We start from the raw sequence: 15,435 nt of genomic DNA on the forward strand, positions 1-15,435 counted from the left end.
TACTTTCCTTAAAAAAAAACAAAAACCTAAGTTCCAGAGTGTGAAGATATCATAAAGACGCAAAAGACGAAAGCAAGAGGTAGAAGAAGATAGGCAGGAAGCAGAAGATCCGGCATCGATGGTAATCGATTCATCCCATAAGATTCTGCACCACAGTTTTCCGAACAGGTTACATGGAAGAACAGTCCGATGTTGACATAACAGAGAAGTAGAAGTAGAAGAGAATCACAGCGAATACCCCAAAAAAGCTTTCCTTTCTTGTTCGTCAGTCTTCTCTGTCTTGTTAGGCCGGGGGCGGGGTTGGGTGCGGCGATCGATTTGGAACTTGAGAGAAGAAGAACAAGAGCGAATTATGGGAGAAGTAGCCAAGAAGGGATGGCAACAGTACATGTTACAGCTTCAGCATCACCCCTTGAGAACTAAGGTCCGATTGCGCGCAATATCGCGCCCTTTTTCTCCCCCGATATTTGGGTCTGATAACCAATTGGAATTTAGTTTAATTTATGACGAATCTAAGTTGAAATTATTGTCCTTCTCTTTCATTTTGTTTGATAACTGTTTTGTGTGATTGCAGGCGATTACTGCCGGTGTGTTGGCCGCAATCAGCGATTCAATTTCTCAGAAACTCTCCGGTATTCAGAAACTCCAGCTGAGACGGCTTCTTCTTAAAGTGGTAAACTTTATGTTTTTTTTTTCCTTCCTGGGGTACCTATAGAAGTCACATGCTATGAAGTGTTATTTCGATCAAATTCTGAATTTATTATTTTTCACTATTTCACTATCATAAGAAAATTTTCTGTGATTTCCTTCTCCATGTTGGTAGTACACTCTCGGTCAATCAATTCAATGCGCTTTGTATTTCAACCACAAGATGGGTTTGATCTGGCTTAAACGAAACAATGATGAAAATGGATTTGAGATACTGGGTGAGGAATTAAGTTTGAGATCAAAGAATTAATTTAACGAAATCTTTAATCAACTGATGGTCCTTTTTATTGGGGGGGGGGTGAATAAGCAATTTATTCAACAAGGCCCAAGGAAACACCGGGCTCTCCTCTTACAAAGGAAAACCGGGGAGAGCTACGAAGGAGTTCGAGTTCTAGAGTAACCCTCAGGTTGAGTTTACATCATTACTTCAATAAGAAGACTCCCTCCATGGGTCTCCCCCCCTAAAAAACAAAAAAAGTTTGTTGGGGTTATGCTGCCATAGAATTCCAGTAGATGTTTGTTGTTTATCTCCATGATGTCAGTTGATGCAGGTAAGATTCTAGCTAACACGTGTGGTTATTTACTAGAAAATGAGAAAGCTTTTGCTGAACTGGGTAAGGGTAAATTATATTAATATTGTCCTAGGCCAGAGTCCTAGTATCAGTGCAAGCTTTTCCAGCCCTTGTGAGAAAAACTTCTGGTTAGATATTTTTCTTCCCAGGAATGATAAAGATGGTCTTGTTTGAATATATTGACATACATGATGCCTATAGGTGTAACTGCAAGCAATACTGCAATAGATAGAGCAGTAACTCACCAAGATAATTTCTTCTAGGAGGTGGTCAGAAACAGGCAAAGAAATATTATTATGCATATATGAATCCGTATCTATATTTCTTTGTTCATGAAAGTCCTAATTCGTTAATTTCAGCTGTTTGGATTTGCTTATGGAGGACCTTTTGGGCACTTCTTACATTTACTGATGGATAAAATTTTCAGGGGGAAGAAGGACACAAAAACAGTTGCCAAGAAGGTGTTTCACTGACCTCCCCTAAAATCTCATTGTGCTACATTTCAACAGTAAAATGAATTTTGGTTAATTTCCCATGTGCTTGGATCTTAAATTTAGGTACCATTGCCATCTAGTCAGTGAAATGCTTCTGACATGGCTGGTCATATTCTTTTCAGGTGTTGCTGGAACAATTGACCTCTTCCCCTTGGAACAACATACTTTTTATGTTATACTATGGGCTGGTCGTTGAGGGTAAGCCCATTCAAGTTATTCTCTAAGAGTTCAAGGGGGATTGTTAGTTGTCCAATCAACCTAAAATTTGTTCCTAGAACATGCATAGTTCGAGGTCTGGAGTATGGTTTCAGCCAGTCCAAAAACTGAGTTGTCTCAGTGAGATACCGAGATCTCGGCCGAGTTCATGCATTTTTTTTTTAAAATTTTGGCCCTTGGTTTTGGAGACCATATGACCTAATTAGGTCATGAAACTTGCAGGACAGCCTATTTAGGACCTATACCATGGTGGACCCTAGGTTGGTAGTAACACTGTGTATATATATACTGAATTACTGAAATGGCAGATTCCCTGCAATCATTAGTATTAGAACACATATAATTCAAGTAAAGCAACTTAAATAATCAATAGGAATTATTAACCCTATTTTTTTCAATTTTTTTTGTGAAGAAAAATTGAAAAAATTTTAAAAGCAGAAAATATTTTATGACTCTGTCAATAAGTCATAGATCGGGCAACAATGTTCAACATATATAAATTCGAACACCAACAATCAAGTATTGGTCATGTTTTTTTTATGCAAAAATTACTTTTGGAGAAAAATGTGTTACCTTCAAGTTCAAATCTCCTCCAACGAAGGTTGTTGGGCAGCAAATCTCCTCAAAATGTTATTGTTGAGCAACAAATCCTCTTGTTCCAAGCTTGTTTGGTAAGATTCGGAGCAAATAGGAGATTGGGGGGAGGGGGGAGGGGGGAGGGAGGGGGGGAGAGTTTCTTCAAAAACTGGTGAAACCAGTCGAGTCCACTGAGAACAGGTCGAAAATTTTGACCGAGAATAGTTGAGTCGTGGTATGTATAGAAGGCAGTTTGTAACATTTTGACTGATACGAAATTTCGGTTGAGAAATTGCTATTTTCTTGTTTCGTGTGTGGTTTTGACTTGGTAGTAGAAAAAAACGAAATTTTGACCGAGAATAGTTGAGTTGTGGTATTTATAGAAGGCAGTTTGTAACATTTTCACTGATTCGAAATTTCGGTTAAGAAATTGCTATTTTCCTGTTTCGTGTGTGGTTTTTACTTGGTAGTAGAAAAAAACGAAATTTTTACCGAGATCTCGTACCATGCGGAGCATATTTAAAGTATCAAATCCTGCTTGAAGTGGATGCGTAACAGATCCCAAATTTTTAACCATAGCCAAACCCTTAACCCCTGGATGAGACTAATCTTAGGTTGTGTTTGGTATGCATTCTTGGGAAAGATTCTAGATCTAGAATGCATTCTGGAAACGAGAAAATAGAGAAGAATCATGTTTCAGAATGCGGTTCTAGACCCAGTATCTATTCCGAGAATACATACCAAACACCACCTTAATCTGTTCAAGTAAGCTTTGAACTGTATTAGTTAATTTTGGTTTTCTTCAGATCATTCTGCTGATAGAATTATTGGGAAGAATAATGCTACATTTGGTTACCAGCAGGAGGTATCACTGGAAAATTTCATGTTTAATTCTCGATGTTATTATACTTATTAAGTCTTTTACATGCAGGAAGAACCTGGAATCAGATTAGGGGTAAAATCAAGAAGGATTATCCTTCTGTGCAGTTGACAGCATGGATGGTATTTATGCCAGCTTCTTTGTCTTACAGATGCTAATTGTGGTGATCAATTATATGGAAACAGTGCGTCTGATTGAATTTGAAGTTCTTGAATTGATAATGTGCAGTTTTGGCCAATTGTGGGATGGGTAAATCACCAATACATGCCTCTGCAGTTTCGTGTCATCTTTCACAGCTGTGTTGCATGCTGCTGGTATCAGTTCTGCCTGGATTGTCTGTGATTTTTCTTTACTATTATTGTGTTCTTAGTTCCATGTTTCAAATCAAAGTGATTGGCTGATTTTCCATTCATCAGGGGAATATTTCTGAATCTACGAGCAAGGTCTATAATGCAAGCTAAGGGATAGGTAGATTTAGAGAGGAAATCGACCCAACACAAGAGGCTGTGGAAAGGTAATTGTCTACAGTGACAGTATTCCTTATACCTCTGGCAGCATTTGCTTTTCTTGAGATTGACTGTTTCATAGTCTCTTTTATATATACTTGATAATTGTAACCAAGCATTGCCCATTGTTATCACTATTCTGTTCAAATACTCGATAATCTATAGGAAAGATACCATGAATGTTATTTATCCAAGTGTCGTTAGAAAGCTTATTAAGAGTATGTAGAAAGCCTAGGACCGGTAACCAGTAACCTTAGAGAGGAGAATAGAGAGAAGAAAGAAGAAGAGAAGAGTAGCTGTAAGGGGAGGAACCGTATGTCTTATTTTGCTTCCTCCCTTAAGTATCTTATTTATAATAAAACCATTACAATCATAAAAAGAAAAGGAAACTAAACCTAATCTAAAATAGGTAGCTAACTTAGACTAGGAAACTGACTCCTAACTCCTAACAATTAAAGACATAAAACAATAAAGGAAACCATAATGGACTCAACCACAATAGGGACACTCCCCCAATCGTGGTACATTTCTCAACACTCCCCCTCAAGCTGGATTATACAAATAAGAGAAGAAGGAAAATCCAGCTTGAACTAAATAAAAAAAGAACTCCATAATAATGCTAACACTTCCCCTCAAGTTGGCGCATACAAGGTACTAATGCCCAACTTGAACAAAATGGGAAAAAACTAAGGTGCAGCAGAATCCAGCTTGACATATGAATGCAGCTCCCAAATAAACCTTTAAGAACTTGAAAAAATAGATCTTCAAAACTTGGACAGACATGATCAGCAAACCGGTACTGGAATGTCTTCCAAAAAAGGCAGCTTTCAACGATCTTCAATAGCTATCCAGTGATGAATCTCAAATTGTTATAGTGACATAAAATCTTGAAGTGAAATAACTAGAGCAGCAAGTGGCGAAAACAAACTAAATCAGGCAGCAGAAAAAAATTGTATCAACCCAACTGAAAGTCCTCAAATAGGCAACAACCAAATATCTTCAGTACTCTTCAATACTTCAATCTCCCCCTTACGGCAAACTCAACCCAATAACGAAGGATACCCAATGGCAATGGTGGAGAAAATTGATCTTCTATGTTTTGCACCAATGTTCCTGCAAGTTTTGCGTTCTGCAATGTCTGTAGGTATATTGTACATAATCCCCCCCTCACGTGTAGTACACGTGGACATAATAGAGATGATGTAAGATATTATTCCAGAATTTTCCAAAGGTGCTATGGGTAAGTAAAAAAGGAAGGAATGGCAAAATTATAATTTACCAGAAGTTTCCAAAGGTGTTATGGGTAATTACCAAAGGTATGGGATATGAAGGGAATTAGAATTATTGAAAGAGAAAGGTGTTGGAAAAAAAATGACATGGCTGTAATTTGGTGGAAATCCACTTTTAAATACAATCCAAGCCAAAGGGCAAACTGGTAATAAACCAGAATTTTAAGGGTCAATTGGGTAGTCAAATAGGGGAATGGCAGAATTGTAATTTAAATGAAATCCATACATATATATATATATATATATATAATTTTATTGAGCATCCTGGTTAACCTACTGGTATCAGAGCCAAGTCCTATTTCGTCGTTGATTGATTATTTGTCCTATTCCTCTTTTTCCGACCTCTTTTCCCCGTCCTCTGGGAGTTGCGTCGCGGTTTTTTAGTTGCTTGCTGGAGCCGTGTAGGGCAGACGAGTGTAAGTCCCGCTATCGGTTGTTAGCACTGAATCACCCTTCACCCTTTGGTGGATGAAAGTGTGTTTCTCTATGGGGGGATAGTACCGATAACCATGAGTCGACTAAATAGGTCGATGTCTTCGAGATTTGTAGGCGAACCTAGTTCGCACAGTAACATCATCAATAATGAAGTTTTCACAGGTGATCTTGACCAGTCCCTTCAAAACTGGCAAATGCCGAAAGTCCCTACCAAAGAAGTCTACAAACAAGATTGGTACAGTTTTTGTGAAACCATTAAAACTGTTGAACAAACTGTTAATTATTCTCCCGATATGGAAGAGATCCAACTTCTAGATCCATCAAATCTTAATAAACTTAAAAAGATTTCAACTATATCCATATAGGACTCATCCAAGTAGCCATTAAACCTCTCCACAGAGAAGGACTCAATATATCTCTCCTTCTAGCACTTGGAGACCAAAGATTTGTAGACTTTGAAGACTCTCTTTTAGGAATGCTAGAAACAAGTCTTTGCAAAGGACCAATCTATTTCAATTGTTACCCTGATATCAATCTCCCTCTTAGTGATGCCAACCTTCTTGATGCCTTAAAAGTTAACATTAACATAAGTGGTTATAAAATGAAGAAGGGATCAATCCCTATTGCAATAATTCACCGCATCCAGTACAAAGCCATGAAGACCATAAGATCCAGAGCCCTTAAGAGAACTACCAAAGGACAAACTACTTTCATTGAAACTGACTTTGTCCACTCTAGAACCATTCCACCAAAAACCATCAGTTGGAAAGATGTAAAATTTCCACCCAAATGGTGTCCATGTCCTGAACCACCCATTGAACCTCATGCTGAGGTCGAATCCATAACCCAAAGCCAAGATGGAACTGTTACAATCACTTTCCAAAGAAACAAAGGTAAGGCAAACACTGAGGAATTTGAAAACCTCAGCCAGGTACCTAGCCGAGCTTCAACATCCAATGCGTCTGCCTCCACCCTTGCAAGTTTACATCTAGAAAATCAACTTTTACAAGAACAACTAAGAACTTTCAAACTACTAGGATTACAGACACACAGTAATATTGCTCAGGGTTTTTACGAAGAAAAATCCCGACCTTCTTCTCCTACTAATAATCCATCCTCACCAACACAAACAGAAATGCAATATGATGCGAAAGTTAGTGTCATCTCCTTAGAAGACTTCCAAATAGACAAACTTAAACTCCGGCAAGACTTCCTTCTCCCCAAAAACAAAGAAAAAAGAGATTGGTTTTTTAGTTATTTCTCTGAAGAACAGCAACAACAAATTAAAAACTTTTGGTATGAAAAAATGAATGCTATTAAAACCAATATAATGTTTTTCACATATTTAGATATCTATACAAGTAATAGAAATATTAATTATCCTTTTACAAACATTAGTGTGAATAAAAAAGTCTTCCGTACTTACACTACGTCAGAAGATAAAACCATTGAATCAATTCACCCTCCAACCTCAAACATTAAACTAAAAGTTAATAATGGTGAAATTCTTGCAACACCTTTCAGGTCCATTGAAGGAGTAAATGACGGATCAAAAAAGGTTATTGAACAAGTCAATTATACAAACCAATACTTACAAACTATAGGAAACCAGCTTGTCCGAATAGAAAATCTTGTCCAGAAAGATTCACATACTGAGTCCTCGTCTGACACAAATAAAACCTCCTCATCAATAACTACACTATTCAAACCTTTTACCATATCAAATAAAAGTCTAAAAAATCTCAACACCATAGAAGGAAAAACTTTCTTGGACCAAGTTTCCACAAGATTATCTTCATTAGTTATCCCTGACACACCCCAAAAGGAATCACAGGGCAGCACTGTTGCTACCATACAACAACAATCTTCCTCTGAAACTTCCAGTGATGATGAGGAACATGTTAATGCCATAACCAGCTCCTACATGTCCCCAAACTACTATCCCAGACCTACTTACCCTGATCTCCAACTCGAAAATAGAAAAGATTTCTCCCAAGCAAACTATCAGAGCGGCATCATCTATGAATGGAACATAGATGGAATGTCTGATTACAATCTAGCCAATAAGCTTAAAGAAATGACCATGGTCAGCAATGCCCATCGTATCAAAGAGATACCTGACCAAGCCATTGCAGAAATACTTATTTCTGGATTTACTGGTCAACTCAAGGGATGGTGGGATAATGTTCTTAGCCCAGCAGAAAAAGAATCAATATTAAATGCAATACAAATTATTGAAACGGGCCTTCCCATCATAGTCCATAATCAACCAATAGGAGATGCTGTTAATACTCTTATTTTCAGTATCACTAAGTATTTCCTAGGAGATCCTACCAGACTCAAAGATAGATCCTCCGAACAATTATCAAATCTCAAATGTAAAAAACTTCATGATTTCAAATGGTATAAAGACACATTCATGACGAAAGTCCTAACCAGGGAAGATGCCAATCTTCCCTGTTGGAAAGAAAAATTTATCACTGGACTTCCCAGTCTGTTCTCTGAAAAACTGAAACAAAAACTAAGAGACGAAAACAACGGCGATATACCTTATCAAGACCTTACCTATGGAGACCTTATAAGTCTTGTTCACAAAGAAGGACTAGCCTTGTGTACAGACATTAGACTCAGAAAACAAATCAGAAAAGAATCTAAATCTTACAAAAAAGAGCTAGGTGGATTTTGTGAACAATTTGGACTTTCATCCAAAGAAACCTCACATAAAAAGCATAAAACCCATCGCCATATTAGGAAATCTAGACATAGATTCTACAATAGGGATCAAATACCAAAGAAAGAATCTGACAATAAGAGAAAAACATGGCAACCATATAAAAAATCATTCCAAAAACCAAAACCTACCCAAAAGCCTGGATGTTACAATTGTGGTAAGCCAGGGCATATTGCCAAATACTCCAGACTTGCCAAAAAGATAAATTCTCTAATAATGCCTGATGATACTAAAATCCAACTTTTAAATGACTTAGCAGAAATCAACTGCGACTCAGAAACTGAGTCTGAAAACAATGAGATTAATCAAATAGAATCAGACAATGAAGAACAAATCTCCCCTTGCACCTGTAGCCAAGGCATATTTTGTAACAATTGTAGTGAATCCGAAGAAACCAAATCCATAAACATGATAAACACAAATCTAGGAATGAAGAATTTTGACAAACCCGAAGAATTTCTTAATTTTTTTGATCAAATTAAAGATAAGAATACTAAAAAATTATACCTTCAACATGCCTAAGAACTAATGCAGCAATTGTCAACAACTAACACACAAACTAAAGCCACTTCTTACAATATCAAACAAATTTATAAAAGATTTGGAAAAACTCCCATTACTTCACAAACTTCAGAACATTCGAGAATCACAAACCTTGAGGCAACCACCAATGATCTTAAAACTGAAATTAAAAATATCAAGGCCGATATAGCAAAACTAAAGAAAACCCAACTATCTATTCCTGAACAAGAGGAAGAAGAAACACAAACGAACAATAAGACGAACAATGAAAAGGAATTTATTGATATTATCAACAATGTTTCATGTCAACAATGGTACGTGAATATAACACTGGTAATATCTTCTTCCCACAAAAAAAACACTGTGGCTCTGATAGATTCAGGAGCCCAATTAAACTGTATACAAGAAGGATTAGTCCCGACACAATATTTTGAATAATCAACACAAAAACTAACGGGAACAAATGGATCTAGACTCAAATGTAAACTATAAACTTTCCGATGTTCACATCCGTAACCAAGGAACCTGTCTTAAACAAGTCTTTATTTTAGTAAAAGATTTAAATACTGAAGTAATCTTAGGACAACCATTCCTTGAACTCATTAAACCTTTTACAGTAACCAACCAAGGCATTTCAACCAAAATCTTAGGAAGGCAAGTTGATTTTGAATTCTTAGAACCAACCCAACAAAACAAATTGACCTTCTTAAAACTGTTGCTCTTTCTACACAATCAACTGTTAATCTAATCAATAGCAAACAAAAGCATCTTAATTACCTAAAACAAGAAGTAACTCATAGATATGTTGAACAAAAACTCTGCGACAAAACCATACAAAAACAAATATCTCATATCAAAAAACGATTTGAAGAAGACCTTTGTTCTGAATTTCCTGATGCTTTTTGGTACCGACATAAACATATTGTTAGGTTACCTTATGAACCTGGATTCCTTGAGAAAAACATCCCTACCAAAGCTAGGCCTATTCAAATGAACCAAGAACTTCAAGAAACTTGTAAAAAAGAGATACAAGACCTCATTGACAAAAAATTAATCAGTAAAAGCAAGTCTCCTTGGAGTTGTGCCGCTTTTTATGTTAATAAAAATGCTGAAATTGAAAGAGGAACACCCAGGTTAGTCATCAATTACAAACCTCTTAATGATGCTTTACAATGGATCCGATACCCTATACCTAACAAAAAAGACCTACTCCAAAAACTTTACCAATCTACCATATTTTTCAAATTTGATATGAAGTTTGGTTTCTGGCAAGTCCAAATCCACAAAGGCGATCGATACAAAATAGCTTTTACTACACCCTTTGGCCATTATGTCATGCCATTTGGCCTAAAAAATGCCCCCAGTGAATTCCAAAATATTATGAATGACATTCTAAATCCGTGTGGCAATTTTATAATTGTCTACATTGATGATGTCCTAATATTTTTCACCTCCATTGAACAACATTTCAAACATTTAAAGAGTTTCTTCCACACTATGAAAATTAGTGGCTTAGTACTCTCTCAAAAGAAAATGGAATTATTTCAAACAAAGATCCGCTTTTTAAGACACTATATCTACCAAGGCAGAATAGTCCCAATTGAAAGATCAATTGTTTTTGCAAATAAATTCCCAGATCAAATTCTTGACAAAAAACAACTCCAAAGATTTTTAGGAAGTCTCAATTATGTACGAGATTTCATTCCCCAAATCAGTCATATCTGTAAAAACTTAATACTACCGACTGAAGAAAAAACCTCTTCCTTGGACTGCTGACCAAACTACAGCCGTTCAAAATATCAAAAAACTTGTCAAAGAGATCCCCTGTCTCCATCTTGCTGATCCTACCTTACCCAAAATTGTCGAAACTGATGCCTCAGAGTTAGGCTATGGAGGTATACTTAAGCAAGTCCAAGATGATAAAGAACAACTTGTCCAGTACACTTCCGGGATATGGAACCAAGCTCAACAGAATTACAGTACTATTAAAAAGGAAGTTTTATCCGTCGTTCTTTGCATCAAAAAATTTCAAGGAGACTTATTAAATAAAAAATTCCTTGTTCGAGTTGATTGTAGTGCAGCAAAACAGGTTTTAAAAAATGATGTTCAAAACATTGCTTTTAAACAGATTTTTGCTCGATGGCAAGCGTTTTTATCCAGTTTTGATTTTGACATAACTTATATAAAAGGAGAGATGAATTGCATTCCTGATTTCTTGACTCGTGAATTCCTGCAGGGCCCAAAAACCATTTCTTTCATTATGGCTCCAAAGGAGCCCCCTAAACCCATAGTCAAATCCAATGATTCCTATGCAAAGTCTACCCCTTTTAACCAATTGATAAAAGTTTCTCCTTCCAAACAAGTCATCCCAAATATTCCTTTCAGTCAAATTGTAGCAACCGGTTCTACTCAACTAGTCCCAGCTACCAGATCCCCATAATCAATTACTCGACCAAGTTCTTCTACTACAGTTTCCAAACCAGCCCCCTCCCAAAATATTCCTCGAAGCCAGTACGTACAAAAATTCTATTACCAAAATCTTTTTACCCTTGATGAACAATTCACCAAAGGATGCAAATCCCTTCTTGAAGTTGCTCAAAGAGTTTTCTACCAAGGATGGCAATTCTATTCCCCAAATAACACCAAAACCCAAGAATTTTATGAATTTATCTTTGTTGATACAGACTCTGTTCGTATCAAACAAAATTTTGACAAAAATGATCCCCATTTAGTCTCTCACACTTCAGTAACAATCCTCCAAATTCTTAGCCCAAAAGACCGGGGTACTCACCCTCTCACTACAAAAAGATTCTCATAAAATTACCTTTCCCAAGACTATCACTGTTTTGATTACATGGATGCCTGGCACCATGCATTTTTCTACCAAAACAGTAAGAACCAACATTCCTGGTTCTTTTGTTTCGACTACAAGTTTTCTTGTCCAATTCCCCTTTGGTTCCCCAAATGGTGGGCTGGCTTTGGTCCGATTCTTGATATCCTACCAGATCCAGTTTTTGAAGCTTATCATATATTTTGCCAACATACTGAACAGATCCATGAACAACCAGACCTCCTCCGGTTCTTTATCCATTGCCGCCTGGCATGGATCATGTATTGGGAGTATGCCATTGAACAAGATGAAACCCCTGAATGGTCTATCCTTACACTTATCAGAGGTTTCAAGGTAAAATGGTGGGATAAATGTGATCTCAGCAAGTGTTCCAAAGAGACTCTTATCAAAGCCTTAACCATAATCAAACCTAAACCCCAAGTTACTTTGTCAGAAAAATCCAGCGACAGAAAACGCCTCCAACTTAAGGCCAAACAGGCTGAGATTGAGGCCCAACTTGCAGCGCTGGACACTGAAAATGAGGATGAGGAGGATACAAGATCCAGTATTAGGTCCATTACACCTCTCCTACATGAGGCCAATTTGCCCAAGATCCTGATGAAGGGCTAGAATTTATTAGCCAACAGTTTTCTTCTTCTTCTGCTAAATCCACTAGAATGTCCATGGGCCAAATGGGCCAAACATCCAAGACAAAGGGCTAGTTTCCAAGCCCTAATGTTGGAAAATCGTCAGCCATGACGACAACAAACAAATGGCTAAGCGATTGACACGCGACTGATCCAAAAAGACGTGTCTCAGCCACTATCCCTGATCATAGATAGTCAAGCCACCATTGGGCCCATACTAATACAGTGATCGCTCTAAACCAAATCAATGAGGAAAACAGTGTTTTTTACACGTGGAATGCCTCGGTGCGGTTTTTGAAGAATATTCTCCAAGATCCACAGCTCAAATCTTCACCGACACAATGATGAATGGTAAAAAAGTCAAATTTACTATAGCACTCCAGTCCAAAATTACTTTCGGTGTCTTTTGCCTCGTAAGTTAAAAATTTCCGTCTTTACTTTTGGCGTGTAGGCTCCACTGGCCTTTGAAGTCAAAAGCAGCCGACAAGCCCATGTGCTCTTTGTCCAAGATTCCTTCCGGATAAGGTCTCTTTTTCAAAGGAGAAGCAGCCAGTTCTCTATAAGAAGGCCACTTCGTCTCAAAAGAAGGGGAGGAGAATTGAAGAGACAACAAGAGAGCAGATCCTCTGGAACTCATCTCTTCGATGTTCTTCACAACAAAAGGGTTTAAGTAAATCCTCTGCAAATTTAATTTTCTTTTAGTTTGTACTTCAAGTTCTCGAATATTTACAACAAGAACCAAGTGTTTGTAATAATCCAAAGTTCGTGTTCGTCCCAAGTTCCTTAAGCTTTTATCTCAAGCTTTCAAGTGTTCGTCCTAATACTTGTAAGTTAACCTTTCTGGTATCCTTACTTGTATGCTTCAAGTCCTAAGCTTGTATCGAGTCCTCTTTATTTCATGTTTGTAATTTAAGATCTCCTTTAATATAAAGTTTCAAGTTTTATTTTCAAATATCTTCATTTCTACTTGGCCGGCTCAGCCGCCTAACCAAAACACATCAGAAGACTACCTGCAAAACGGTAGATCGCTGAGGGTTACCCCCTCTGAGTGTGAAAAAGGGTCCATCTCTGGATCATCAGTACCTGTTACACAAGACACTTTTACAATATTTTATTCCTGTATAATTTTATTGAGCATCCTGGTTAACCTACTGAAAATTGTCGAAACTGATACCTCAGAGTTAGGTTATGGAGGTATACTTAAGCAAGTCCAAGATGATAAAGAACAACTTGTCCAGTACACTTCCGGGATATGGAACAAAGCTCAACAAAATTACAGTACTATTAAAAAGGAAGTTTTATCCGTCGTTCTTTGCATCCAAAAATTTCAAGGAGACTTATTAAAATAAAAAATTCCTTGTTCGAGTTGATTGTAGTGCAGCAAAACAGGTTTTAAAAAATGATATTCAAAACATTGTTTCTAAACAGATTTTTGCTCGATGGCAAGCGCTTTTATCTAGTTTTGATTTTGACATAACTTATATAAAAGGAGATATGAATTCCATTCCTGATTTCCTGACTCGTGAATTCCCGCAGGGCCCAAAAACCATTTCTTTCATTATGGCTCCAAAGGAGCCCCCTAAACCCACAGTCAAATCCAAAGATTCCTATGCAAAGTCTACCCCTTCTAACCAATTGATAAAAGTTTCTCCTTCCAAACAAGTCATCCCAAATATTCCTTTCAGTCAAATTGTAGCAACCAGTTCTACTCAATTAGTCCCAGCTACTAGATCCTCACAATCAATTACTCGACCAAGTTCTTCTACTACAGTTTCCAAACCAGCCCCCTCCCAAAATATTCCTCGAAGCCAGTACGTACAAAAATTAAGAGGTTCGAAGCCGCTTTTTATGCTAATAAAAATGCTAAAATTGAAAGAGGAACACCCAGGTTAGTCATCAATTACAAACCTCTTAATGATCCCTGGTTTACCACAATTGTAACATCCAGGCTTTTGGGTAGGTTTTGGTTTTTGGAATGATTTTTTATATGGTTACCATGTTTTTCTCTTATTGTCAAATTCTTTCTTTGGTATTTGATCCCTATTGTAGAATCTATGTCTAGATTTCCTAATATGGCGATGGGTTTTATGCTTTTTATGTGAGGTTTCTTTGGATGAAAGTCCAAATTGTTCACAAAATCCACCTAGCTCTTTTTTGTAAGATTTAGATTCTTTTCTGATTTGTTTTCTGAGTCTAATGTCTGTACACAAGGCTAGTCCTTCTTTGTGAACAAGCCTTATAAGGTCTCCATAGGTAAGGTCTTGATAAGTTATATCGCCGTTGTTTTCGTCTCTTAGTTTTTGTTTCAGTTTTTTCGGAGAATAGACTGGGAAGTCCAGTGATAAATTTTTCTTTCCAACAGGGAAGATTGGCATCTTCCCTGGTTAGGACTTTCGTCATGAATGTGTCTTTATACCATTTGAAATCATGAAGTTTTTTACATTTGAGATTTGATAATTGTTCGGAGGATCTATCTTTGAGTCTGGTAGGATCTCCTAGGAAATACTTAGTGATACTGAAAATAAGGGTATTAACAGCATCTCCTATTGGTTGATTATGGACTATGATGGGAAGGCCTGTTTCAATAATTTGTATTGCATTTAATATTGATTCTTTTTCTGCTGGGCTAAGAACATTATCCCACCATCCCTTGAGTTGACCAGTAAATCCAAAAATAAGTATTTCTGCAATGGCTTGGTCCGGTATCTCTTTGATACGATGGGCATTGCTGACCATGGTCATTTCTTTAAGCTTATTGGCTAGATTGTAATCAGACATTCCATTTATGTTCCATTCATAGATGATGCCGCTCTGATAGTTTGCTTGGGAGAAATCTTTTCTATTTTTGAGTTGGAGATCTGGGTAAGTAGGTCTGGGATAGTAGTTTGGGGACATGTAGGAGTTGGTTATGGCATTAACATGTTCCTCATCATTACTGGAAGTTTCAGAGGAAGATTGTTGTTGTATGGTAGCAACAGTGCTGCCCTGTGATTCCTTTTGGGGTGTGTCAGGGATATGGATGTTGAAGC

General features: G+C 37.2%; 1 protein-coding gene across 2 annotated transcripts; it reads left to right on the top strand.

The window, feature by feature from the left end:
• The first annotated feature begins 277 nt into the window (after positions 1-277).
• LOC122641728 (peroxisomal membrane protein PMP22-like) lies at positions 278-3,984 on the top strand. 2 transcript variants are annotated; one of them, XM_043835016.1, is made up of 7 exons: positions 278-424; positions 575-673; positions 1,640-1,741; positions 1,897-1,972; positions 3,498-3,568; positions 3,675-3,760; positions 3,863-3,984. In XM_043835016.1, the coding sequence occupies exons 1-7, from the start codon at positions 353-355 to the stop codon at positions 3,912-3,914; spliced, it is 558 nt and encodes a 185-aa protein (XP_043690951.1). In that variant the 5' UTR covers positions 278-352; the 3' UTR covers positions 3,915-3,984. The 2 variants fall into 2 exon arrangements, with proteins under 2 accessions (XP_043690951.1, XP_043690952.1); XM_043835017.1 differs by lacking the exon at positions 1,640-1,741.
• Positions 3,985-15,435: the final 11,451 nt, after the last annotated feature.

This window comes from Telopea speciosissima, chromosome 10, assembly GCF_018873765.1.
Source record: "Telopea speciosissima isolate NSW1024214 ecotype Mountain lineage chromosome 10, Tspe_v1, whole genome shotgun sequence".
Lineage (NCBI taxonomy): Eukaryota > Viridiplantae > Streptophyta > Magnoliopsida > Proteales > Proteaceae > Telopea > Telopea speciosissima.

Excerpts from the sequence above, each read along its gene's own strand:
- LOC122641728 (XM_043835016.1), top strand. The coding sequence starts at position 353 with ATGGGAGAAGTAGCCAAGAAGGGATGGCAACAGTACATGTTACAGCTT. Across the intron at positions 1,742-1,896 it reads CAAAAACAGTTGCCAAGAAG|GTGTTGCTGGAACAATTGAC; the intron begins GTGTTTCACTGA and ends TATTCTTTTCAG. Across the intron at positions 3,761-3,862 it reads AGCTGTGTTGCATGCTGCTG|GGGAATATTTCTGAATCTAC; the intron begins GTATCAGTTCTG and ends TCCATTCATCAG.